The 24,225-nt window shown below is 42.7% G+C and overlaps 1 protein-coding gene across 2 annotated transcripts in view; it reads left to right on the plus strand.

The window, feature by feature from the left end:
* Positions 1-512: 512 nt before the first annotated feature.
* The window catches only part of LOC113570918 (myosin-16), a 33,460-nt gene continuing 9,747 nt past the window's right edge, over positions 513-24,225 (plus strand). Inside the window, exons 1-7 of one of the 2 annotated variants that reach the window (XM_035533502.1) lie at positions 513-586; positions 11,845-12,039; positions 13,196-13,300; positions 14,972-15,058; positions 15,297-15,442; positions 16,194-16,284; positions 22,747-22,803. In XM_035533502.1, coding sequence (XP_035389395.1) covers positions 11,890-12,039; positions 13,196-13,300; positions 14,972-15,058; positions 15,297-15,442; positions 16,194-16,284; positions 22,747-22,803 — 636 coding nt within the window. In that variant the 5' untranslated portion in view covers positions 513-586; positions 11,845-11,889. Of the gene's footprint in view, positions 587-4,220; positions 4,374-11,844; positions 12,040-13,195; positions 13,301-14,971; positions 15,059-15,296; positions 15,443-16,193; positions 16,285-22,746; positions 22,804-24,225 lie in introns of those variants that run through there. The other variant, XM_026999626.2, reaches the window with a different exon arrangement.

Below are 24,225 nucleotides of genomic sequence, written 5' to 3' on the forward strand. Positions count from 1 at the left end.
TGTGCTGCACACAACATTCATTCCTTCTAAAATGTCTGACTCCATTGCAAAAAACAACACCTTGGTGCACACTTACCCATTTATTCCTGATTACTCTGTTGAACTCTGTGTTAAAAATCTCTTGTGCATCACACAGCTGAATTAAATACTCCACTAGAATCAGCGCATATGTGTACATGCTTCAAAACAGCTCCAGGTGCAATTCTAGGTGAGTGTAATTCACAGGAAGCGCTTATCCAGCAGAGATAGGGTTAACTCCCTGAGTTCGGGATGGCCCATTTGCTGTTGGTGGTAATGGCTGCCTGGGAGAGGTGGAGTAGTGTGTCACAGAGTTTACATGTTTTCTTTTGGCACCCGAGTTCCCTCCCCCTGCAAGTGCGAGCGAGTGTGTGTGTGTTCGTGTGCACAGCGTGCCTCAGGGTCAGGTAACAGATGCCTCACTTCCTCTGGGAGCCTGGAGGAGATAGCAGGATGGAGAGAGGCTGCCCATAGAAGAGGCTGGATGGAGAAGAGAGTGTGCGTGATCCAGACAGACTTCCACCAGTATCGACCCCTCACCGGTATTAACGGCAAGCTCCTGACTCGCGTAAGAAACCACCTCTGCTTCTCTCAGTTAGCTTTGGTTTAGGCTTTGATGAGGTAGCTCTCACATAAAGCCAAGCTCAGGCTGAATTCCACATTTTGATTGCGCACTGGAAAACTTTTTTTTTTTTCTTTCAGTCAAACACAAGGTATAATCTGAATTTGGCAGTCTTGCACCATTTGTGTTATCATGACTCAGAAGGCCTGCTCTGCACACACACACATACACACACACACACACACACACACACACACACACACACACATTTTTCACTTTAAATTCTCAGTGAGTACAGGACTTTATCCTTCTCCCAGGCTGAATGGGGAATTTGAGTTTTTCCATTTGTCATGGCCAAATATGAAGGAAGTCTGATTACTTACTTGGAGAGTGCTGTCTGTACCGACACAGGCATGTGTGCATGTGACCGTCAGCTTCACACACACTTCTTAGGAATGCAATAATTTCGGAGCAGCTCAGAAATCACAGGTGGGCGGGTAGGGGGTTATTCTTTTGAGTCAATCCAGGTCAGATGCAATACTGAGTTATGTTAACTGCCTAATTACGTTCGAGTCTTGCACTTGAGACTTTATGTAATTAGGTAGAATAGACTTGGTTAGGGGCTGTAGACTGGTAGGGTCTGTGTTTCACATGCTGTTGCAACTTCTTGTGTGGTTTTGAGGCTGGTGGTTTGGTTATTCAGTAGGTTTTGCTTTGCCTTTGCACATCGCTGAGTTTGTTTTGCACCATATGGACGACAGCTTCATTTGACCAGAGATACGCTGTCTGGCAAACATCTGTTTACTTTGCTCAGCTACTCCTTTGTGTCTGTCAGACCCCAAAGCAGAATACATGACTGAGCATCAGTGCAAACAATAAAGCAAAAGAAAATGATTGCAACGCATTATATGACATTATCAAATAACAGATAAATAACAGACAGCTAGCTGTTTTTGTAGCATCACATGACACACACACACAGGGTCTCTGGCCTATCACATGCCAGAAGCAGGGATTCCAGGGTGACTTCAGTGACTTGCCTTGAATCCTTGTGATGTTTGCCAAACTCATCCTCACTACCAGTCAGACAGTACAGTTGAACCGGCTTAGATGAGGGGGGTATCAGCCAGAAGTGGGAACACCCCCCCCCCCACCTTCATTAAACCTGTGTGCAAAGGCCATTGTGTAGCTCACCAGCATGTCTGTATTCCACTGACAGGATACACCTCTGCACTGTAATCAGCCAGTGTTAAAAGGAATCAAACCTCTTTTGTGTGTGTGTGTGTGTAAACAGAACAGAATCTGAACTAAGAGTGCAAATGATTAAAAACAGAATGGAAATTCAATCATTGCAATGTGAAAATTCCAAATGTACAGCTTTATGATTTTATTTATACACACACGCACACACACACACACAGACACACACATATACACACACACACACACACACACACACATATACACACACACACACACACACACACACACACACACACACACACACACACATATACACACACACACACACACACACACAGACAGACACACACATATACATATACACACACACACATATGAATATTTCCTATAGGTACTCATGACTTTGAGTATTTGAATATTATAAAAATGAGAAGGGTACAAACAGCTGTTTAAATGATTGTAATCCCAGTCTGGTCTGTCAACTGTGCAGATTTGGTTTGCAGTGTAGGGGAATACATTTATTTGGAAAACTAATGCTCATGATCTGAGCCTTGAACAACTGAGTATGGAAGTAGGAATGTGAATATCCTTTTGCCAGAGTTTCTAATGTTCATTGAGTTGCTCTGAAAGTCTCTGCTGATTCCTCAACAGTCATACGGCATAATTTGTGTGTTTTGTGTGTAACACATCCTCCCAGATCAAGTTGAGGCATGAAACCTTTTGCAACATAGCCAGTCCCATACCTAAAGCCCCAGGGAAGATACATTGTAACCACGGTCAAGGTTTGGGAAGAGAATTCTCACCAAAACATTGTGCTCACTGTCAAGAGACATTTCAGAGGGGATCAGTTTGTAAAAAAAAATGCTGGGTTGTGCAGATTTTTGAAAAGTGAGTATTATAGTCGGCCAGCCTGTAACAAGCTACCTAAAGGTGATGGTTCGATTACTGCATACTATGTGCTTTAGTTTAATTTTGTTTCCATGGTACATGTATGGCACTCTGATCACACAGACCTTGAACATGTATCTGTTAATATATGCTTCACATGCTTCACAACAGTCTGTCCCAATGTCATTCATTCTTCAGTAGGACTTTGCTTTTAAAATTATTTTGAAATACCAGTGTACAATACAAGTGTAAAAAGTTTTCCATGCAGGGAAGCAATGTGTGCATTCCTCTGTGGATAAGATGAAACTGTGTGATGAATCTCACAAGGATACGAGAGCTTGTTACAAAAAGGTTACAAAAGACCCACTGGAACATCCTGTGGTCGATGTGAAGTCTGGTTGAAATGCATTTTTTCAGCATGTGAAAATGTGTATTAGATGACTTATATTGATAACATTTTGCAAATCTAGCTGCATCTTTACAGAATTTCAACAATCCCACATTGATTTCACGTTGCCATTTTTCACAAATGATGCGCGATCTACACAACCAATTTTTGCCCAGAGGAAACTGACACTGTAGTGAAAGAAAGCGCAGAGTGCCCTGTGTTGCTTTCTCTTAAACTACTCTGAAGTCTGACATTCCTGCTTTAGTTTCACTGAGAGAAAAATATATATGAAACAAGCATTCCTCAGGTATGTTTTCTCATCCTGTCAGGTCTACGTTCAGGTTTTGGAATCTATTTTGCTGAAGATTTAAATATGACTTGTTTCTCATACACGTGTAGCTACACAGTCAGGAAACCTTTGGCTTTACACACGCGTAGATGCTTAGCTACACACCCAGTAAAACTACACACCATCCAGAGTGATGTAAGTAGGAGCAGTGCTCTCTCTTGCTTTCTTTCGCTCATGCTTAAAACTCACCTATTCCATGGCCTGGGCCCTGCCTGGTCTGGGCACTGCATCAGCTCTACAGGACAAACCCATCTATTGGGGTTGTGTGAGCTAACAGCTGAATGGGAAAGGATTGCTCTTGATTGTGCCATATGTGGTAACTGTTTAGGTTAGTGGTGTGAGCTCTGTTCCTCTGCTGTTGTTTCCAAGGAAAAAAGAGAGAAAGCCCTTGACAGATGCCAGAAATATGAAATATGTGTTCTCTTGCCATACTCTACTTATTATATACTATTATGAGTAACACCTGATTACTTTAACAGATGTCCTCATTTCTTTGGACAGTGAATGGCTGTTTGGTATGGATTTCTGCACATTTTTGGTCAATCTCCCATTGAGTCACAGCAAAATAAGGAATGCAGTGGAGGTTTGTGTTGGTATTTGATCTAGGCGAGTTATTGTGGCGGGGTCGTACGAGTGGAAGGAATTTGGAAGCACGGTGAACCGAGCTGAGAGGCCCCCAGAAGCAGGAGGGTGAGCAGGAGGTGGGTAGGTTTGGGGCGGCGGTTGGGAAGAGGGTGGAGGATGGATGAAGGGGTGGTTTAATCCAGGCAGCAGTGAGCGGGAGGGAGCCAGAGAGGAGCCTGAGAGGAGCCATGAGGCAGTGAGGCAGAGGGATGAAGGAGAGAGAGGAGTTGCAGAAAGCCGTGGAGCAGCGTGACCGGCTGCTGTCCCGCGTGCGCCAACTGGAGGGAGAGAATGCAGAGCTGTGTAAGGACAGGAGTGAGACATTCACTAGGATGCGTGCCGTAAGTCCGCCTGCGCTCTGCCGCCGGGATCACTGCTATTTGGCTTCTTTTTTTCTCGTTTGCTGCACTGCTTGTTGAAGTCTTGCTTGCGTTTTGCTTCTGAAGTGGCATGCAGTCGGTGAAGTTCTTGTCATGGATTGCTGAGTTGTCAGTCATGCTGGAGAGTAAGAACTTCACATCAGGCAGGAACACAGCTTTGTAATGGAAGTAGCTGAGCAAAAGTGCGTGGTCTGTCACTCACTGATCGTTATGTACGTTAAAGGCCAAATCAGGCGTTTTGTAGTAATATTGAGAAATCTACAGATCAGCCATGTGGTCCTTCACTTGTCTTAGTGCTGCTGACTGGAGGGTGGATGTTGAGTGGGGTGACACGGCACACAGGGGCATCACTGGTCTTGCCTCACCTCGCCTCACCTCACCAGGCTAGAATATGGCTGGCTGGGATGGAGAAGGGCAGACAGAGGCAGGGTACTGCCCATGTTAGCAACCCTGGCTCCACTCACCTAGGCCTACACGGTGGGTTATTTTTGCTGCTGATTGCATTGCCAGATCCTCCAAAGTAACTTCCCGTTCTTTCCACTCAACTCTGCTCCTCTCTCCGGAGCAGGACAGAGACCAGCTGAGCTCTGAAGTCTTTCTGCTGCATCTTTTTGGATGTCTGTTGACTATTGACTTCTCTTCCTGTCTCCTATGGCAATAGAAATATATGCCAGTGAAATGTTGTCGTCTATTTGCCCGCGTTTATAGTGACTCGTGTGAAGCCGCAGTGTGGACGTACGCGCACACTGATGCTGATGATGAAGAAGGATGATGGGCATTAAAATATGTCAAACACTGTTCTGCTTTTTGTACATTTGTGTTTGGTTGATGGTTAGCAGATGCCTCCTCTGTACCCATTGAAATGTTCATACTGGAAAACAGTCCGAAGGAAGTGAGTGAACGAATGACCAAATCCAGATAATGTGCATTAAGCATTTCATGACTCAAAGCACTTGATCCAATGTCAGGTTCCGCTGGATGATTTTCCTAGTTTCCAGTGTGCTCGGAAAAAGACCCACTCTTCCCAGCCTTCCCCTGCTTTCTTCTCCATTCTTCTCAGCTGTTTCTTTGACAATTCTTGGCTCTTTCCTGGAGAGAGCTCTCTGTTGAGTCATTATGGAGATGTATGCCTAGAACGCAAGATGCTAAGGTTCGTTAACCATCTGACAGGTCAGTACAGTCTGCAGCAGAGGAAGGTATTTGGGTATTAGTCTATGCATATAAATGGAAGACATGCTTGCTAAGAGGATTAGTCATGACAAGAGTCATATTTTGAGCACCATTTCATGGTACAATTGTAGTATTTTTCAATACATACTCGAGAGTAAATTGAGAAAATAAATTCACATAGTTTGTTTGGTTTTATACTTTGAATTCATAATGCCAAAATAAAAATAATTTATATACAGAACAGTGAAATGATTCTCAATAATAGGAAAGTTACTGTAATGAGGTAGAAAAATGCCTGAAGTACAGCAAAAAGCTTTGTTTATCCTCCAATAATTGATATTGTGAAATAAATGTGAAACACTTTTCCAGAAACATCCAAATGCCCTGCTAAAGCATTTGGAAAACTTTAAGATCTGGGCTGACTTTAAAGCTCCTGTGTCCCAAGGCAAGATCAGTGAATAAGAGCCACATTCTCTTTCAAAGCCTGCAGACGTGAAGTGAGATATACACACATCTGTTGTGTACTTTCACAGCAATGTTTTTATTTAGATTCATTATCTAACATTAACTAATCACTTACTGGTCAATAATCCAATAATACTAATGATAATCCACTAATACTAATCCACTAGTGCTAATTGAAAACAAAATAATATATGCTAAAACCTTAACAGAATATAAACTGCTATTTGTTATAAATTTTACCCAGAAATTTTTTTAGTGTGAAACAAGTTGAGCTCAATACTTTTCTCAAAAGTGAGAAATCAGAAAAAAGTCAACGAGTCAACAACCTCGAGAGTTCTGTATACAACTGGCCTGTATAAAACACATCTGCAGTTTGCATGACATCAAAAGCGTGACCTAAAATATGGGATATGGTTTTGTGGTCAGATGAGATAAAAAATGTGGTGTTTTTTTTTTTTGGTTTTTTTTTGACAACATTCAAATCGCTATGTGTGACACAAACCTAACATCACCTCTTCTTCAAGAAACACTGTCTCTGCAGTAAAGTATGGAGGCCTTTAGTTATCAGGGACAGATGAAAGCACAGATGGGCTGTACAGATACTGCAAAACGTATAAAAATAAGGATGCTTCGCCGCTTGTTTTCATTCTCAGAAACATCGCTTCATTCACCAGGCTCTTGGTGATACTGCTGTGCCTAATTCCAGTAAACACCAACATTTCCAATGGTTTGGAGTGAGATAATGCATTTGTCCGATCTGAACTACATATTCACTAATATTGTACATTCATCTTTCAGTGATTCTATGAAGTCTTTGCAAAGTGTCCTCTCTTTGATTATTTGTTCAGCATTCAGATGTTTACCTCAAATTTAAATACCTGCTGTATTCTGGTCCAATTTGCAGTAGTTAAACACTATTTTTCATCCAGATTAATCTTACATTTTCCAATAATCAGTTCTGTTTTTTAAAACTATTCTAAAGCCTATTTTCCACATTTAACTTTTTTATATTTTGATGAGAGCAAAATTGCTGTTTACAAAGTAATATATCACTAAGGCAGCAATGATACACATTAATGCTGTAAACTGTCCTAGATGTTCATTGCATATATAATATGTAATCATTCGATATGCACTGCATATTTCCAAGTTATTCATTCATGCTTCCTATCTACCAGAGCAACACAGGTAACTGAAGTTAGTATTTCTATTTGTATAATAAATAAATTATGATTTTATGCCAGTAGCATTCAATATTCATTATGTATAATTCCAAAAATACACCAAGAACATGAAGTCATTGTTTTTCTGCTTGTGTTTATTTGAACCTGAAACTGGATGAAGCTCTAGGCCGCTGTAGGAGTCTTTGGGAGGTAATGTTTTCAACATGTCTTAGTTTAGAAGCACACATTTCACAAAATACCACCACCATTATTTTAACACACCATGAAACATTCAAAATGGAAATGGATAGAGGCAGCAAGTCTTGAAACGATATCTTTATCCTGCAATCGTTTTATCGCATGAACACCCCAGTGCCACGGTCATGTTCACATTTACCTGATGCTTTTATCCAAAGCAAATTACAACTTGGACACAACTTGAGGGTTAAGGGTCTTGCTCAGGGCCCCAAACAGTGACAACTTGGCAGTGGTGGGACTTGAACTGGCAACCTTCTGATTACTAGTCAAGTTTCCTTAAACAAAGAGTTAGTACTGTCCATAAACTGCAAAAACTGCATAACCAAAAGTAGAAGAGTTTGTTCTTTACTTGTTTTGTAATAACTGGTACAAAGACTCTCTGGCTGAGATAAATTAAAGATAGACAGAATGACAATGACTTACAAATTTAGCAAGTTTGACACTTACCTAACCCTGGTATGCACAACATAAGGTAGCATCTAAGAATACACAACAGAAGCTATGATAGCCTATAAATGCTTGTGATCAAATGTTTAAATATTGTTTTCCTACTAGAGCTGATACCAGTGTAGACCCTGTACTCTTTCATTCTGAAAAGCATCTGATGAACCTCTGAAGTTCCCTCAGAGCTGTTAAATGATGCCGCCAAAAGGCTAGTTTTACATTTACATTTATGTAGTAGACACACTATTCCAGAGCAGCACACAAAATTGCCCTGGCTGTCTACTCAGAAAAGTATCCGTAGATAGTTCAAATGGGTTATATAGGCTGAGAAATACCCTTAAACTAAGACTATGGTGGAAACAAAGAGTCAGTAGTGAAACCTAGATTGAGAAATACAACACAATATAATCCAATGCTTTAAAATAAAAGACCATTTGAGTGCAGTTGATAGAATATAATTGTTTCAATGCAAAAACAAGATGGTTCAAATGCAAATATAGGGATTTTTTTCTAAGTACATGATTAGGTTACATTCAAGTGCTTTTGAAAGACATGGGTCTTCAGTCGGCATTTAAAGAGAAGAGTCTTATCTTCCATCAATCTGGAAAGATGGTGAGTCAAACCAGGTCATACATGTAGCTCAAAGGTCTCCAGGTACGGAATCAGTCTTCATCATTGGAAACACGAAGGAAGAAGCAAGTCCATTTCTGGCCTTGTAAAGCAGCGTCTTGGTTTTACATCTGATACAAGCTGTTACAGAAAGCCAGGTAAGAGAGAGCAGCGGTGGAGGTGTTCTGTAGGAGACACTAGACACTACTGCAAACCCATTCTGCACCACAGGGGTGAAAGTGTGGCGCTATCGGTTGTTGGAACTTTTAGGAAAAAATAGCAAGTTACATCTGCTATACTTCAAATTACAAATATTGCAAAACACTTTGTTAAATTTCCATATACTCTACATATACTAGCAACTAAAAAGAAATACTCAAATGTTGTTTCCTGTACGAATACTGAGGCACGCCAAACCACACAAAGAAACCTACGAAACAGCCCACTCAGCCTTGATGACTGGCCCTCACTGCTTTTGAGATACTTTCAGAAATATTTTTAATTGATGAGAAAAGAACTTCTTTCCATGAATTTTATATTGATCCTACTTTATCTCCTATTCATGTTCCTCTGTCTGCTGTCAACTGTAGCATCAGTGTATCATTACAAATATTATTTCTTCGCTAACACAATGATTTTGACAATGAACTTCTAGCCCCTATTTTAAGATTCAAATCCATTTTGTCACTGTTCCTTCTGATATACCAAATCATGAATTGGTTATCACACACTAACACTGCATATTTACAACAACTCAACAGCCATAGCTTGAACCACATATAGTGCACATGTTCCTGCACTGAGCATGTGCAGAATAACAGTGTGATGGCCACAGTCAGAATTGCCCAATCAAAGATTTCGGGTGGCTGGATGTTTCTCATCCAACCAGCTATTTGCAATTGTTTCAATTTTTAGTCTTTACACAAGTTGTATCAGGTGTTTGCCAATTTAATTTACATCCAGACTAGCTTTCCACACAGGAGATTGGGCAATATCCCCAAAACAACAATAACAACAACACAAAACAATGATAAAAACATCAAAACCCTATTAAGATTGTCAAATTACTTTCTAAACATCAGTCCATGGCATACGTGTATCTGGGCAACTCTTTCTGCCTACAGGTATCAGTTTCATTCAAACTTCAGTAGATTCAAGTGTTGATAGTTCATATGTGAAATGTGCCAATGGTCCAGCAGGTTAGCTGTCATATGAAGGGGTCTTCACATTTCCCATAAGTCGGTTTTAATATAATTAAATGTAACCATTCACAGTGTCATTTTTTGATTGCACAGATAAACACAGTATGAGATTACCTAGAAAAATACATGATTTCCCATAATTTTTTCATCTCCTGCTTTCAATCCCATAAACAACCCCAATTTATTTACTGGCTGAACATCATAATCCAGTGATATTTACGTCTGTCTTATTTTAGAAAATGATCATTTTATCAATTCTGTGATAAGCCTGACAAAACAGCACAAGTGCATTGATCAAACCCATGTGAAATAGTTGCGCTATTCATGGCCAAGAGTCATGACTTTAAAGGGCATTATTTGGGTCACCATTGAGTGGTTATTGTTTAAGCTTGTCTTTGTTGCCTGCGCTGTGTATGTGGGTGTAATGTTCTTTGTCTTATGAAGAATTCCCCGTATTATTGAAGAGGAGAGTTAAATAGACGTCATTGTTGGATTTGAAGCACTCAGGAGATTTATGCTTAGCGTGGGGTGTATGACATAGATTGTGTGCCCTGCATGATATGGCTCAGTTCCTCATATGCTTCACTAAAACACAGGCAGGTTAAATCAGGAGTGCCCACATCTCGATGCCTCTCCTGTTCAGATTCTATCAGGGTGTCTGTGTAGTAAGCCAACTTTTTTTGTTAACTGACTGATGTTTAGTATTCAAGACACAAGACAGTATGTTTTTGTCTGATAATTTCCAGAAAATGTGACGTAATGAAATATAGAGAGAGAGAGAGAGAGAGAGAGAGAGAGAGAGAGAGAGAGAGAGAGAGAGAACTAATTCATTTTCCTTGATAGTGAATTCACTTTGTTCAGTTATTAATCCTATAGCTACCAATATGAAAAACTGAAGCTAACCACATCAACGCAACTCGTCATCCTGTACCTGCGCTTCTTCTGGTGAATCTCGGGATAAAGTGACTCGTACACACCTGTTTCTCAGTGAGAAAGCTTTTAACTCGCGCGAGGACAGACCTAAGGCGCATGCAACCAGCAAACGCACGCGAGCCGCAGACTTCGAGGGTGTTTACCACACGTGTCATTATGCGAGCAGAAAGTAAATGCGGGCTGTGGACCAGCGAAACAGAGAAAGACATGGACATGTAATGCTTTAGTAGAAATACCACGACCAGGGGGTGAATCCGAACAAAAGGTGTGCAGAAATCCCCGCAGCGCGCGTGTGCGCGGACAAACCTGCGGGAGGGCCGTCACGAGCGCAAATTACAGTGGCATTCGTTGCCGCTGACTGGCGTGCCTAAAGATATTTTAATGTGAGACCTGGTGCTTAGCTATGGATGCTATTTGTCAGAGACAGTCTGAGGACGTGTCTGAAGGTCGGCCAAGGTGTCATTCCATCCGGGAGGACTCGAAATCACAGGCCGAACCTGAGGCAGAGGAACTGGATTGGGATCACTTTAGTACATCTGTACAACATCGGCAGGTGTGTGTGGGGTTGTGGGTTTGTGTGAGTGAGTGACTGTGCAGTGTGTGTATGGGAGAGAGAGAGAGAGAGAGAGAGAGAGAGAGAGAGAGAGAATGTTGAAGTTTAAGAGAAATAGCTCAGGTCAGGTTCAGCTACGTTTAGCATAGCTTTAAATGTTCGCGTCTTGAGTAAATTCCACGCATGGTGTTTACTTGAAACACATAGCTAAGGAGGACAGTTTTGAAGCATAAAGCAGATTTGAAAGCAGGGGATGCAAAATCACTGACAACAAGCAGAAACAAATGTCATTGCAGAATAAGCAGATTTATGGAAGAATGTCCTCATGGAAAATCTTTCAACTGATTGTTTTGCAAATGCCCACTGCCCGCATATCTTAGTGATGATTGCACCTGCTTAAATACAAGCTAACGGTGTTTTTAGTTAGCAGTTTGCTTAAAGCTTGTGTGTCTAGAAAACAGTAACTTTCTTTTGTACTTGTATCTTTACGTGATACTGTTTTAGAACTCTGAGGTAGGTCTTTGAACGCTGGATGTTTTGTTGTCCTGGTATTATTCATTTTAACATGCTACAGCGTGCTCTCCTCTCCTCTCCTCTCCTCTCCTCTCCTCCGCCCCCGACTCCCTCTGGAGCAGGAACAGGAGGGCTTACAGCAGGCCGAGCGGCGGTGCGCACAGCTGATGCAGGCGCGGCGGGAGCTGGAGGAGGAGCGGGGTGTCGCCGCCCTGCTGGCCACGCAGAGGCAGCGGCTGGAGGCTGAATGCCATAGCCTGCGGCAGGACCTGGAGGAGTTGGAGAGCACGCTGAGCGCCGTGGAGAGGGACAAGCAGGTGAGTGTGCACGCAGACAGGAGGTAAGAGACATGCTCTATGCTTGTGCGGTTTGTGTTGCGTTATCGGGGGGTTGCATTGCGATTTTTCAGTGCTTTCAAAACATTTGCAATTTAATGCTGTTTTGTCCTCAGGTCCACATTCTTATTATTGATATACTATTGATCCAGTCATCATATTGTGACAAATGATTGGATTACTCTTCTGCTTATACATTTCCTTAAGCCATTACCACACAATTTAAGACCTTCTTTCCATATGTTCAGTGTCTAATCATTTTTAGCTGCATACAGAATGCCAGACACACAAACATCCAGTGTGTTAGAAAGGTTTCATCTCTGTGAAACTTTACGGTGCCTAGCACTGCACAGAGCACAAGACCAGGCCTGTAGAATCAGTTTACACTTTCACACTTCAAGTGTGGTCTATTGCAGCACTCTCATTTCCATACTAATATACACGAGTTCAGTTTAACACACTGAAGTGTACGTATCGATTTCAGAGTGATCTTTGCATCAGATCCTGTGGTGCGTTCCTCAAAAGTGTCATCTCAGCAGGTTGTGTTCCCATGCTGTGCAAGACCACAGTTCTACTGTTTTTCTAGGGTATAATGTGAATTTATTTTGCTTACAAAACCTTAACTGCCCTGTAGTACCAAGGCCATTAATGGACACTTTCTTGTAAGCTGGGTACACGACCTACCAATAATCTTTTAGTCACTTTTATGGCCACTTTCTTATTTTGACACTTCTCCATTCAATTTACCTAAATACAGATGGTTACCAAATATTTTTCTGCTTACACATCTACCGTGTGATGAGTTCAGCCTATAAAAGTTAGAAAATGCTTTGAGTTCAGAGAGGAGTGAAATGACAGTGGTGATTTTCAGATGAAAGTGCTTTGGAAACCTCTCCACCCATCCATAAGGACTTCTGGTTTACATCTGTTTTTCAAAGCCTCGACAGGTCCACACACACACACACACACACACACACACACACACACACACACACACACACAAACACACACCAGTCTTTCAAGAGAGAAAGCCCAATTAAGCTGAACTAAAGTCTCCTATCTGGCATACTAAACACATGAGCCTATGATCCAGGCTGGCCTGACCTACGTTAACCTTAATACTGCCTGACCTCTCTAGTCGTCGGACTGCACTGTCAGGAAGCTGTCGGAGGAGCTGTCCCAGAGAGAGCTCCTGGTGCAGACGTTCCAGGAGGACAAGGAGCATTTGGTGGAGCTCAGTCAGGTGAGGCTCTCATTCCTGGAGTGTGTACAGGAGTGGCTTTTTAAAGCACTAATGTCAGGTGGCATTCTGGGTATTTGATTTGCCAGTATAGATGCGATGGTTTGTCTGGGAGCTTCTTTGTTATTTAAATCGCTTCACGGACATGACCCTTTGGTTCCAGACTCTTAGCTCAATAGTGTCACTGAAACTTTGTATTAGTTTCAGAATACTTGCAGAATAATATGTCCTATGATTAATACATAAATAGTAAATATAATGTTTAAAGTTGAAGTTTAGAATATTACTATAATGTCATAATTGCTTAATTTTATTGTTAATTACAAAGTTATATTTTTATGATGCTGTAGTATCGAATTGAATCTTCAGACTTTCCAGTGACTGCGCGAGTGCTGCAGGGCAAGGAACAGGACGAATGGTGCATCTTCACTTAGACAGACATTTATTTGACAAGACAAAACACGGATTATAACACGAACAATAAACGTTAATGGCACTCACATACAACAAACCAGTGAACAGCCTGATACAAGCGCTGAATGGGTACAGAACTGTGAACACGAGCAATGACCGACAAACACACTACAGAACGCAGGGGATTAAATACTTATATAATTGGCACAAGTAACAAGGTGCAGGTGAGTGATATCAAGGGGGGCATGGCTACGAATAAGGGGAACTCACAGTAAGAACAAAGACAACTCCACCAGCACATGGCGGGCCGTACCACGTGAGGTGTGGGAAGGGGGGCATACCGTTACACTAATCTCTGCCACCACGGTACTCTGTACTTTACCTAAAAGTGGCAGAAATTCAGTTCAAGATCCCGCATGATTATTACATTGCTTCAGCCTCAGTAAGATCTTATATTTTACTCCCTTTGTTTCTCCTCTAAGTGACTTGCCATTTAGTCTGCTCATTATCCGTGACGTGGGAGCATTTCCCTGGTCCCTGGGTGCTTGCAGAGGTACGTGTTTAAGATAGAAGTCTGGCTCGATGTCGGCATGTCAAGGATGGTGAATATCTTGGCCATTTGTGGGCCGTTGAGTGGTGCGACCCAGGCCCATCTGGAAGATGAGCAAAGGCCTGTAAGATCGGAGGACTCATCCGCTTGGCAAAAGACCAGCTTTGTCCTGTGTTCTGGAACGGAATTTTCCAGGGCCCGGCCTGCCGACTTCATTGTTTTTATTAGAGAGGAGCCCTACGTTTTAACAACCAAAAAAAAAACCCTCAAGAGTCTAAATTAAAAAAGACTTAAGGAAAGATTTAATGTTTTATAAACCATTATTACAGGCATAATTTGTTAGTCATTTAATAATAATGGACTTAGCAAAACATGAGGAAATACTATACTGCAGTGAAAATCATGCTTAAATAATCCATCCTTGCTGTCAAAGTGCCTGCTCCTGTGATGCGTATGAAGCAACCTTTTAAAATAACTTTCCCACGGCTCTGACTGCGTCCTGTAAAGAACTACAAATATGTCAGATACTTGAAGACTGATTTTGAGATGAAGGATTGGAGTTGATTAAACCATCAAGCATGCAGACTTCCTCTGACAAACTCCACGCTCAAGGTGAATGAACGTGTCCAGCTGTGCAGCGAACGCAGCCGAGCTGTGGGGCCTTATCTGCTGCACAGACCCAGGCCATGTGGTTTATTTTTCCTTCCCAGCAAGCCATCGAGGACTTACAGTGCGAGGAGGAGAAGGTCAACCTCCTGACTAAGGAGAAAGCCAGGCTCCAGGAGCACGTGGAGGAGGTGAGTATGGCTTATTTACGAGGCCATCGGGCCGGCGTGGCGAGCAAACGAATCGCCGCTTTTTTGCGGCGGCGTCCAAAATGATCAGGTCCCGATGCTCGCGCTTGCAAACGTTTGGGTTGTCCTTCCTGGCCTTGGAGTCGTGCGTCAAAGCACGGCGGGTGCAGCTGGCTCTGAGCATATCCCGGAGCTGCTGGGGTTCTCTGTGTGATGGGGCATCCTCGTCTGCGCACCTCAGTTGGAGCAGCAGCTGGAGGAGGAGAGGAAGCAGCGCGGCGAGTTGGAGAGGAGCAGGCGCAGACTGGAGGGAGATAGCAGGAGCAACATGGAGAACCTGAACGAGCTGGGAAAGATGAGGGCCAGTTTGGAGGAGCTCATCAAAAAGTGAGTCATTTATCCTCAGCTTGTTTGCGAGTCTGGACCAACTGCCTGGGGTTAATGTTATGAATTACTAATTATATTTGGGATTTATTTTAGAATATATGTAACTTACAGTGTGCTTTTTCTACCTCAAAAAAGTAATCAGGTTTAGTAAAGTTTGCCAAAGTTTAGAGATGTTTTTTGCCCATAACCAGATGGTGGACATAGATGTCCCAGTTCTGCAAAAAAACAGATGTTTGGATGCCTTGTGGAAGCTGTATCGTGATATCTGCTTGGAGAGCCATTATCTAAGCTTTGGTGGCTTAGAAGCCTCCAGGTTCTCTGAGGTGTTCAGGCTTGTTAGGACCTACCATAGAGGACCTGTAGCCTTCAATCATCTCCACTATGTATCCATACCATACCAAGTGTCCATTGACCTCAGTAAGCAAAACAATATGATTTGTTACAAAATGATTGTTTTTGTTTATCTATGATACTAGTGTACATTTAAATAATCATCTTAAAGGACAGAGCATAAACAAAGGAGCTTCAAGCTGGTATTCGTCCTACTGCAGTGCAGTGTGTCTTCAGTGACATTTTCTACTTGAATAAATCCACTAATGTGCAACATTTGAGTGACATTTTAATAACCCCACAACTGAAACATGGGATGACGCTTCTCAGACGTGGAGTGCCAACCACATCAAACACGTGCTAGATTAGTCCTGTCATGTCTCTCTGTTCTCTCTCTCTCTCGCTCTTTGTATCCTGTCAGGAAAGATATGGAGATTAGTGCCGCCAGCAGCCAGCTAGAGGCAGAGGAAGCACTGAGTGCAGGCCTCCAGAAAAAGACTAAGGAACAGCAGGTGAGGCCCATGGGGTGGGGCATTCCTGTCTTTCAGCTGCTGGGGTCCAGATCTCTGATTTGTGGGCTTGTGCCTCGTCCCCCCACCCACTCCAAACCTTCCCAAAGCAGCCCCTCAGCTCTAGGGTGGCAACAAACCGATAACCATCTCTCTGATGCAAACCCCAAATCGGAATGCGAGATATTATCTGCGTAGCTCAAACGCACTTTGTGTGCTGACCTTGCAACCCCAACCTCTGGTAAATAGGCAGGTAGAAGATGTTCTTCAGAAGGGACACCACTGTAGATCATGCCTCAGGTATGTAAAAGGCATCACAGGTTGCGTGAGCTTGACCTCTGTCACTCCTTGTGGCATGTAGGTGGGACACAACTTTTACGGACCTCCTGTATTCTCCTTCAGCTGTGATGTCATGGAACAAACAGACCCATATGTTTTCTTTTACATTCTGCCGCATGCTAGTTGGGCATTATGAGACTAATCACAGGGTTAGACGCCTTAGTTAGAGATATGACGTAAACTTCAGTGTGATTAAAGACAGCTATGATCATTAAAGGTATCTTCAGTCATTTCGGGATGTGTAATATTGCTCGCTGACACATAGTATATTTAGCTTCTCCCCTGAACTTTAATTTGTACCAAAGCAAAGGACACAGCAGACAAGACCCTGTCGCTTCTTAGTTGAGGAGCTCCTCAACCTCCGGGCCATACCACAGAGAAACTTTTGTTTGAGCCAACGTGTCTGAAACGGGATCCGAGCTTCGGCAAAACTGGACGCGTTTGCGCGCTTAGCCCGTCATTATCTGTGCCACACAGTGCGTGCTTTATGGACTGCCCTTCATTCATCAGAGCTTAGGGGGACCCAGCAGGGAACAAAAGCCCAGCAGGTTTGACAGGAGCACCCCCCCCGCCACGTTAGTTTAGTGGATCGACCCATCGGACTCTTTCAGATGGCGCCTTTTTGTTTGAGTGTCAGTGAGATTGATTCCAAACGGACGCAACACCCAAAAGTTGAGCTGGCTTTAAATGCTGTTGAATTTCTGTGTATTCTTTGAAAAATATATCCCTTAGTATTTGAGCACAATGCAATAATCTATTATTAATTATTATTAATATATTATTAATTATTATATTGTGGTACTATAAAACATATTACTGGAGTGTTGCCTGCAGGCTTAACATTCCTCTCTTCTTTTGCGTTACACAAAGTTCATGTCTTAAAGTTTCAGCTCATCCAAGATTTTAAGATTATTTGTGTAGTTTTATAACTGTATGTCTAATTTGCTTCGTCTGGCCCTTATCCGATGTTGTGCTGTAAAGCTTGTACTCCGTGCACTAGATGCTCAGAGGGTTAAGAGTCCAAAGGACATCAGGGGCATAAAGTCCACTAACGTCAGTGCAGATGAAGACTGGTGGACGTGTGGATGGAACATGTTGGGTGCAGGCTCAGGTCTGAGTTGCCAAAGGGGATTGTAATCTGATGGCTTCAGAACCCACCCAACCACCCCTTCACTAGGCTGGTGTTACACTATTAAATGCTATTAAAAATCGCTTGGACTCATCAGACAGTCTCACATATGTGGTCCATTTGCAGCCTATGGTTATGAGTACACTGTAACAGCTGAGATGATAAACCCGTAAGAATGTCCAATTATGCAGACAAGGAGACAAAATAAATGTTCAAATAGGGATATAATTCATGCCATGGCAGCAAGATTCTCCCCGTGACCTGCAGTCAGACCTCCAAAAGAGTTAGACTTACCCTTCAGATGTTTACACCAGCTGATCAAAGAAAAGCGTTTTGCTTTTGGAGAGGAGATGCGGGGTGGAGCCTCTCACAGCACGGTGGAGCACTACACAAACGTTTGTGTGTGTGAGTGTGTGTGTGAGTGTGTGTGTGTGTGTCAGTCTGGCTCCATCTGACTGCTGCTCGGACATGGCTGTGCTCTCTGCAGAAGTCCTGCGTTGGCATGTGAGTTTTAAGTGGTGTTATAATAAGACTTATTCTTATGTGAGTGTTACAGCTTTGGTTGTTGAAGTGAGTCTTTGTCTGGGATTCTAGTGTGATATGGTTAAAGCAAATTGTAGTATTAGCAGTTGGGGCTTTGGTTTGATCTGGGTTTGACCTAGTTTACATACTAATCTGTGTGTTTAGGTGTGTGTGGGCATGCATGAATGTTGCTGAGGTTGTCAGGATATATGTACATGTGTAACATCCTCCAGCTATATAGCTTGTTAAATATACTTCCAGCATACCCTCAGCAACACGGGATTATTTTATGCTACGAGGCACAACAAAGAAAGCTAATAATTATCAGCCTTGCCATCATAAATTTGAATCATAGCCTGCTTTACTTCAGAGCCCATCTGAACTGCTCCAAGGCGTCTATATATTGCGTTTTCCTGCATTCAGGCGAATTATAAGATAGGACAGTAAACTTTTACGTAGTCAATAAAATGGTGATGAAAAATCAAAATGTAACTTCTGGAAGAGTAAAACAGGGGTGCGTGCTTGACCTTGTGCAGTTACTGTACGGTATTTTCACCGTACAGTAACACTGCTCTCTGTTCCTCTGTGGTTCTACGCTGTATGATTATGTTGCCACTGCAAATGGCAACCTTATCTTACAACTGGATGCAATTACAGGAATTCGAAAAGAAAGCCTTTTCTTTCTTTTTTTTTAAATGAGGAAACCGGTGCAGTCCAGTGCAGACCAGACTAAAAAAAACAGATGCGGATATTTTTTAAAGATTAAATAGTTGGGTTTTGTTGTTGTTGGGGACGGGGCCAGGTGGTTGAAAGCAGATGTTATTTTTTCAGTTTTACCACAAAGTATAGTACACTAATGGAGATTGGCTGGTATTACGAGGACCTGCCTTAGGAAGAAAGTATGTTGACTTTGGGTCATTGTACATATAATACTGGTAGCCATCCATGTTCCTCTAAATTGCTACCTGGTTTAAAATTCGCCACCATGCAGACTAAAAGCCCCAAACAACCTTCACCACAGCACTGCTGCCTTTATATAACAAACCATTTACAATATTTTAAGAGAAAATACTTAAAAAAGTTCTTTGTCATTTTCTCATAGAATATATCCTAGTACAGTACAGTAGTTTAGAATCAAACATACCAATGAACTAGAATACTGTAGAATACTGGGATGAATGCTGATACCTAGAAGTGCAAAATATATAAGGTCTGTCTTAAACAATGATAAGTACTATAAACAATACGTGCTAGAGTTTGTTAAACAACATAAACAATATCCTACAATAAGTACTAAATTAGTCAGTCAATATGAGAGCAGTGTCAGTTGTCCTTTAAATATTCTGCAAATACATGGGTCTTCAGTCTGCATTTGACTGAAACGCAGGTATTTCAAGGTATTTCAAGCCAAGCCATACTTGAGATTTGAAGTACTCAAGGTACGGATTGGGCTTTGACCATTGACCTCATGTATGAAGGGGCTGGTCCATTTTTGGCTTTGTAGACAAGCATCAAGGTTTTAAATCTGATTTGTGCCGCTACAGGGAGCCAATGAAGGGAGTGCAGCAGTGGAGTAACTTGTGTGAACTTCAGAAGATTGAAGACCAGTCGTGCTGCTGCATTCTGGACAAGTTGTAGATGTTTGCTGGCTCTTAGAGGAAGAACAGCAAGTAGTGAGTTGCAGTAGTCTAGCTTTGAGATCACAAGAGACTGCACAAACACCTGGATAGCTTCCTGCGAAAGAAATGGTCGAATCCTTAATATGTTATAAAGGAGGAATCTGCAAGACCGGGTTAGATTAGAAACATGAGTTGAGAATGACAACTGGTTGTCCAACGTTACGCCCAGGCTAGGGGCAGCTTCGGATGGTGATACCAGGGAGTTCTGAAAGGAAACAGTGAGGTCATGGTAAGGGTTGGGAGTACATGGGTTGAACAGAAACTCGGTTTTACTGGGGTTGAGCTTCAAGTGATGGGCTGTCATCCATGACACGATGTCAGTCTAGCATGCCAAGATACGTCTGGAGACCTGCGTGTCAGAGGGTGGAAAAGAGAAATAATTGGGTATCATCAGCATAGCAGTGGTAGGAGAAACCATGAGAAGATATTACATCACCAAGAGAACGAATATACAAAGAGAAGAGAAGGGGGCCTAATACTGTGAAACACCAGTGGAGAGTCTACATGGTTTGGATGTGGAGCTTCTCCATGTCACCTAATAGGACCATCCATTCAGATAGGACTGAAACCATCTCCAAGCAGAACCAGTCACACCAAGCCCGGAAAGAACAGAGAGAAGAATGTCGTGGTTCACTGTGTCAAAGGCTGATGAAAGGTCTAGAAGAATCAAAACAGATGACTGTTTGGCAGCTTTAGAGGCATGAAGTTTCTCAGTCACTGCTATGAGGGCCGTTTCTGTAGAATGTGCTGGTTTGTAGCCAGACTGATTGGGATCATGCAGCTGGTTCTGGGTGAGAAAAAGAGACAATTGATTATAAACTGCTCGTTTAAGGGCTTTTGAGAGGTAAGAGAGAAGTGATACCGGTCTGTAGTTGGTAACACTGGAGCTGTCAAGTGTGGCCTTCTTCTAAATGCAGTAGACATGTATCCAGAAGATAAGGAGTTGTTGATGATGATAGAGATGAAAGGAAGCAGATCTATTGTGATTGTCTGGAACAGAGCAGAAGGAATTGGATCCAGTGGACATGTAGTTGGATTGCTGGAAGTCAAGAGTTGAAGAATTTCATCTGAGGAGAGAGGAAAGAAGTCAGAGAGTTGGATGTTGGGGAATGCACGTTGGTTGGAGGAGTGGGAACAGAGGAAAAGGACTGGTGGATTGCTGCAACCTTCTCCTCAAAGAAGGTGATGAAATCCTCCGGAGTAAGAGATGAGGAAGGAGGGGGAGGATTAAGGAGAGAAGAAAAAATAGTGAAGAGCTTGCGTGGATCAGATGATGATCTAAATTTCTCTCTGTAGTAGGATGACTTTGCAGATGTTACTTCCAGTGAGAACTTGGAAAGGAGAGACTTGTATGAGCTGAGGTCTGAATCTACACGAGATTTCCTCCACCGCCTCTCTGCAGTCCTTAGTTCTCTCCTGTGGCAGTGAAGTGTTTCTGTTAGGCAGGGGGCAGGTGGGGAGGACTTAGCAGGTCTAGAGGAGAGAGGGCACAGAAGAGTCATTGATGAGGAGAGTGTAGAAATGAAAAAATTAGTAACTGTATCCAAAGAGAGAGAGGATAGAGAGTCAGGGTGAGGAAGGGTGGACAAAATAGTAGAAGTAAGGGAAGAGGGAGTTATGGAGTATAGATTGCGATGGAGGGAGGAGGAACATGTTGGAGAGGACTGGATGGAAAGAGAAGGAAGGGAGAGAGAGAAGGATAGAAAGTGATGGTCAGAGAGGTGGAGGGGGGTGACTGATGTCCGATGTGGTGGTGGTCTGGGTGAAGATCAGGTCCAGAACATTTCCCGCTTTGTGAGTCGGAGGAGAGTGGTTGAGGGTGAGGCCAAATGCTGTCAACAGTGGAAGGATGCAGGAGGAATGCAGCTTGTCTGATGGAAGGTTGAAGTCACCAAGGAGAATGAGTGGATATCCTTCAATGGGGAATTGACTCAGAAGGATGTCGAGCTCATCAATGAAGTGATCTAGGGAACCTGGAGGGCGATAGATGACAACGATAAGAATTTTGGTGGGAATTCAAAAGAGGAGAAGGAAAGTAGAGTGAAACGCCACTCTGGAGACATTAGTACTGTGCCACCACCCCTGCTGAGACGTCTTGGAGAATGGGTAAATGAAAAGGCAGAGGACAGGGCAGCCAGAGTCGCCGAGTTCTCAGGTTTCTGTCAGAGCCAGGAAGTGTAGGAAGTGGAGGGATGCTAATGCTGAGATGAAGTCAGCCTCCTGGACAGCAGATTGGCAGTTCCAGAGCCCTCCTGCCACCATGATATGTGATGGTGTGAAGCGTTGTGAGTCAGTGAGGTTGCTGAGATTGAGACGTCTATGATTGTGTTGAGGAGATCTGTGGGATATGTGGACAGGAATTGTGAAGCACATTTCAGATGCTTGATGTATGAGATAAAGGATTGAGATAATGTGAGAAGATACTTAGCTGAGTTTGTGAAGTCCTGTAGGTGAGATATAGATGAACTGATTGATAGCACCACCAAACCTTCTCCAGATGTTGATTACCAGCCTAATTTAACTCAAAAAGTGTAGTTCAAAAAGTGCTGAGCCCGGTCCTCAATTCAGACCTACAGTCAGGGTGAAACTACGCCTGCAGTAAATAATTACAGCTAACAAGCAACTAACAACTAGGTTTTGACAACATATGAGACCCACACTCATGTGTTAATAAAAGATGATTAATTACAATTAGTACAGTAAACACTAGAATGCATTGCGCTGTTTGATTGTCTTGGTGTGATTTTGAACGTCAGTGTTTCAATAGATTCATTAGTTCCTTTCTCCAATCTGTAGGTCCGTATTGAGGAACTGGAGGAAGAACTGGAGACAGAGAGATCTCTGAGGGTGAAGGTAAATATATCTTTCACCTTTGATTCTCTTTGTCTTTCCATCCTGTCTGTACTGTATCTAGTTAGGCCACACTTGTTCATGGTCATTACTAGAAGTCCAGATAGTTTTATTTTTAATGACCATAATGCCAAACCCTGGCCCTCCTGGAATGTCACCGCAAACCTTATCAGGGAGTGATATTTACCCTGTAGATAATTACAAGGTTATGCAAATACCTGCGGGTAATTACAAGGTTATGCAAATACCTGCTGGTAATTACAAGGTTATGCAAGCTTCTCTCCATTACATCAGAAGTCATTGACAGGCCACTCATTATAAGCTCCAGCAACAAGTTAAGGAGCTGCAGACTACTTTGCATTTGTCAGTGATCTAGCACCAAATGAAAACTCCGTCACCTTCGATCGAAAATGACACCTCCGTCCACACTCGTCTAAGGTTCCTAATCCTTAGCAGAGCTGACGGCTGTCGCATGTCACCGGGGCGCTTGTGGAGGACAGGGTGCGTCCAGATGCTGGGCGGAGTTTAGGGAAGCCCGTGTGCAGGCACTCTGAATGGGTGGCTGGGCAGGCTCTCTCCAGTCCAGCCCAAATTCTTTGCACCTGGAATAATAAAGACGGTGTTTTAAATCGGGACAGCACAAGAGCGAGCATAGCCCGCCTCACGGCGGTTGGCATCTCCCCCAGAGCCCCCCCAGGCCCCCCGAGGGACGCTCATGTCTTCAGCACAGTGAAGGATGGTGGACTGCATGGGTTAGCATGTATGATGTATCTCTTTTAAAACTGATGTGCACTTTTGGATGAAAAACTTGTAAATCACTTCTTAAGGTGATATTTTAACATATGAACAAAACAATTGTTTTCCTTTAAATCCAGAAGTAGTAATGCTACAATACCTAGGAACCAGCCTTTTAGAATAGAACTGAATAGAATACAGTACAATACGATACACTATAATAGAATATCTATATTGTCAAGTACAAAGCCACTTGTTTTGCAACTCCCAGTGTTTCCTGGCAGTGGACTAAAAGAAAATAAAGAATATTCTTTAAAAAAATAAAGAATTAGAAGTTAAACATTTTAGATCTGTGTATACGAGCAAAAAACATCCAGCAGGCTACTTAAAGTAATGCTTCAGCTTGTGTTATGTAGTTACATAGCTGCGTTGAACTCACCTGAAGATTGTAGCACTGTTTTTTGTGTTATCTGCAACACAGCTACCTGACATTTTCATTCCTTTCAGTGGGGCCATCATCACAACTTATATCTCCTAAGTAATAGTAAATATATGGTGTAGGGTGAAGAGACAGGCTCAGACATGCACCCCTGTATCTCGCTGAGCCCAGGCATGCCCTCACAGACCCTCCCTACTCTCTCAGGGTCTGTCTGAGCACACCTCCAACCCAGACAGTCCCACCATTGTTCT

The sequence above is a fragment of the Electrophorus electricus genome, chromosome 14 (assembly GCF_013358815.1).
Source record: "Electrophorus electricus isolate fEleEle1 chromosome 14, fEleEle1.pri, whole genome shotgun sequence".
Lineage (NCBI taxonomy): Eukaryota > Metazoa > Chordata > Actinopteri > Gymnotiformes > Gymnotidae > Electrophorus > Electrophorus electricus.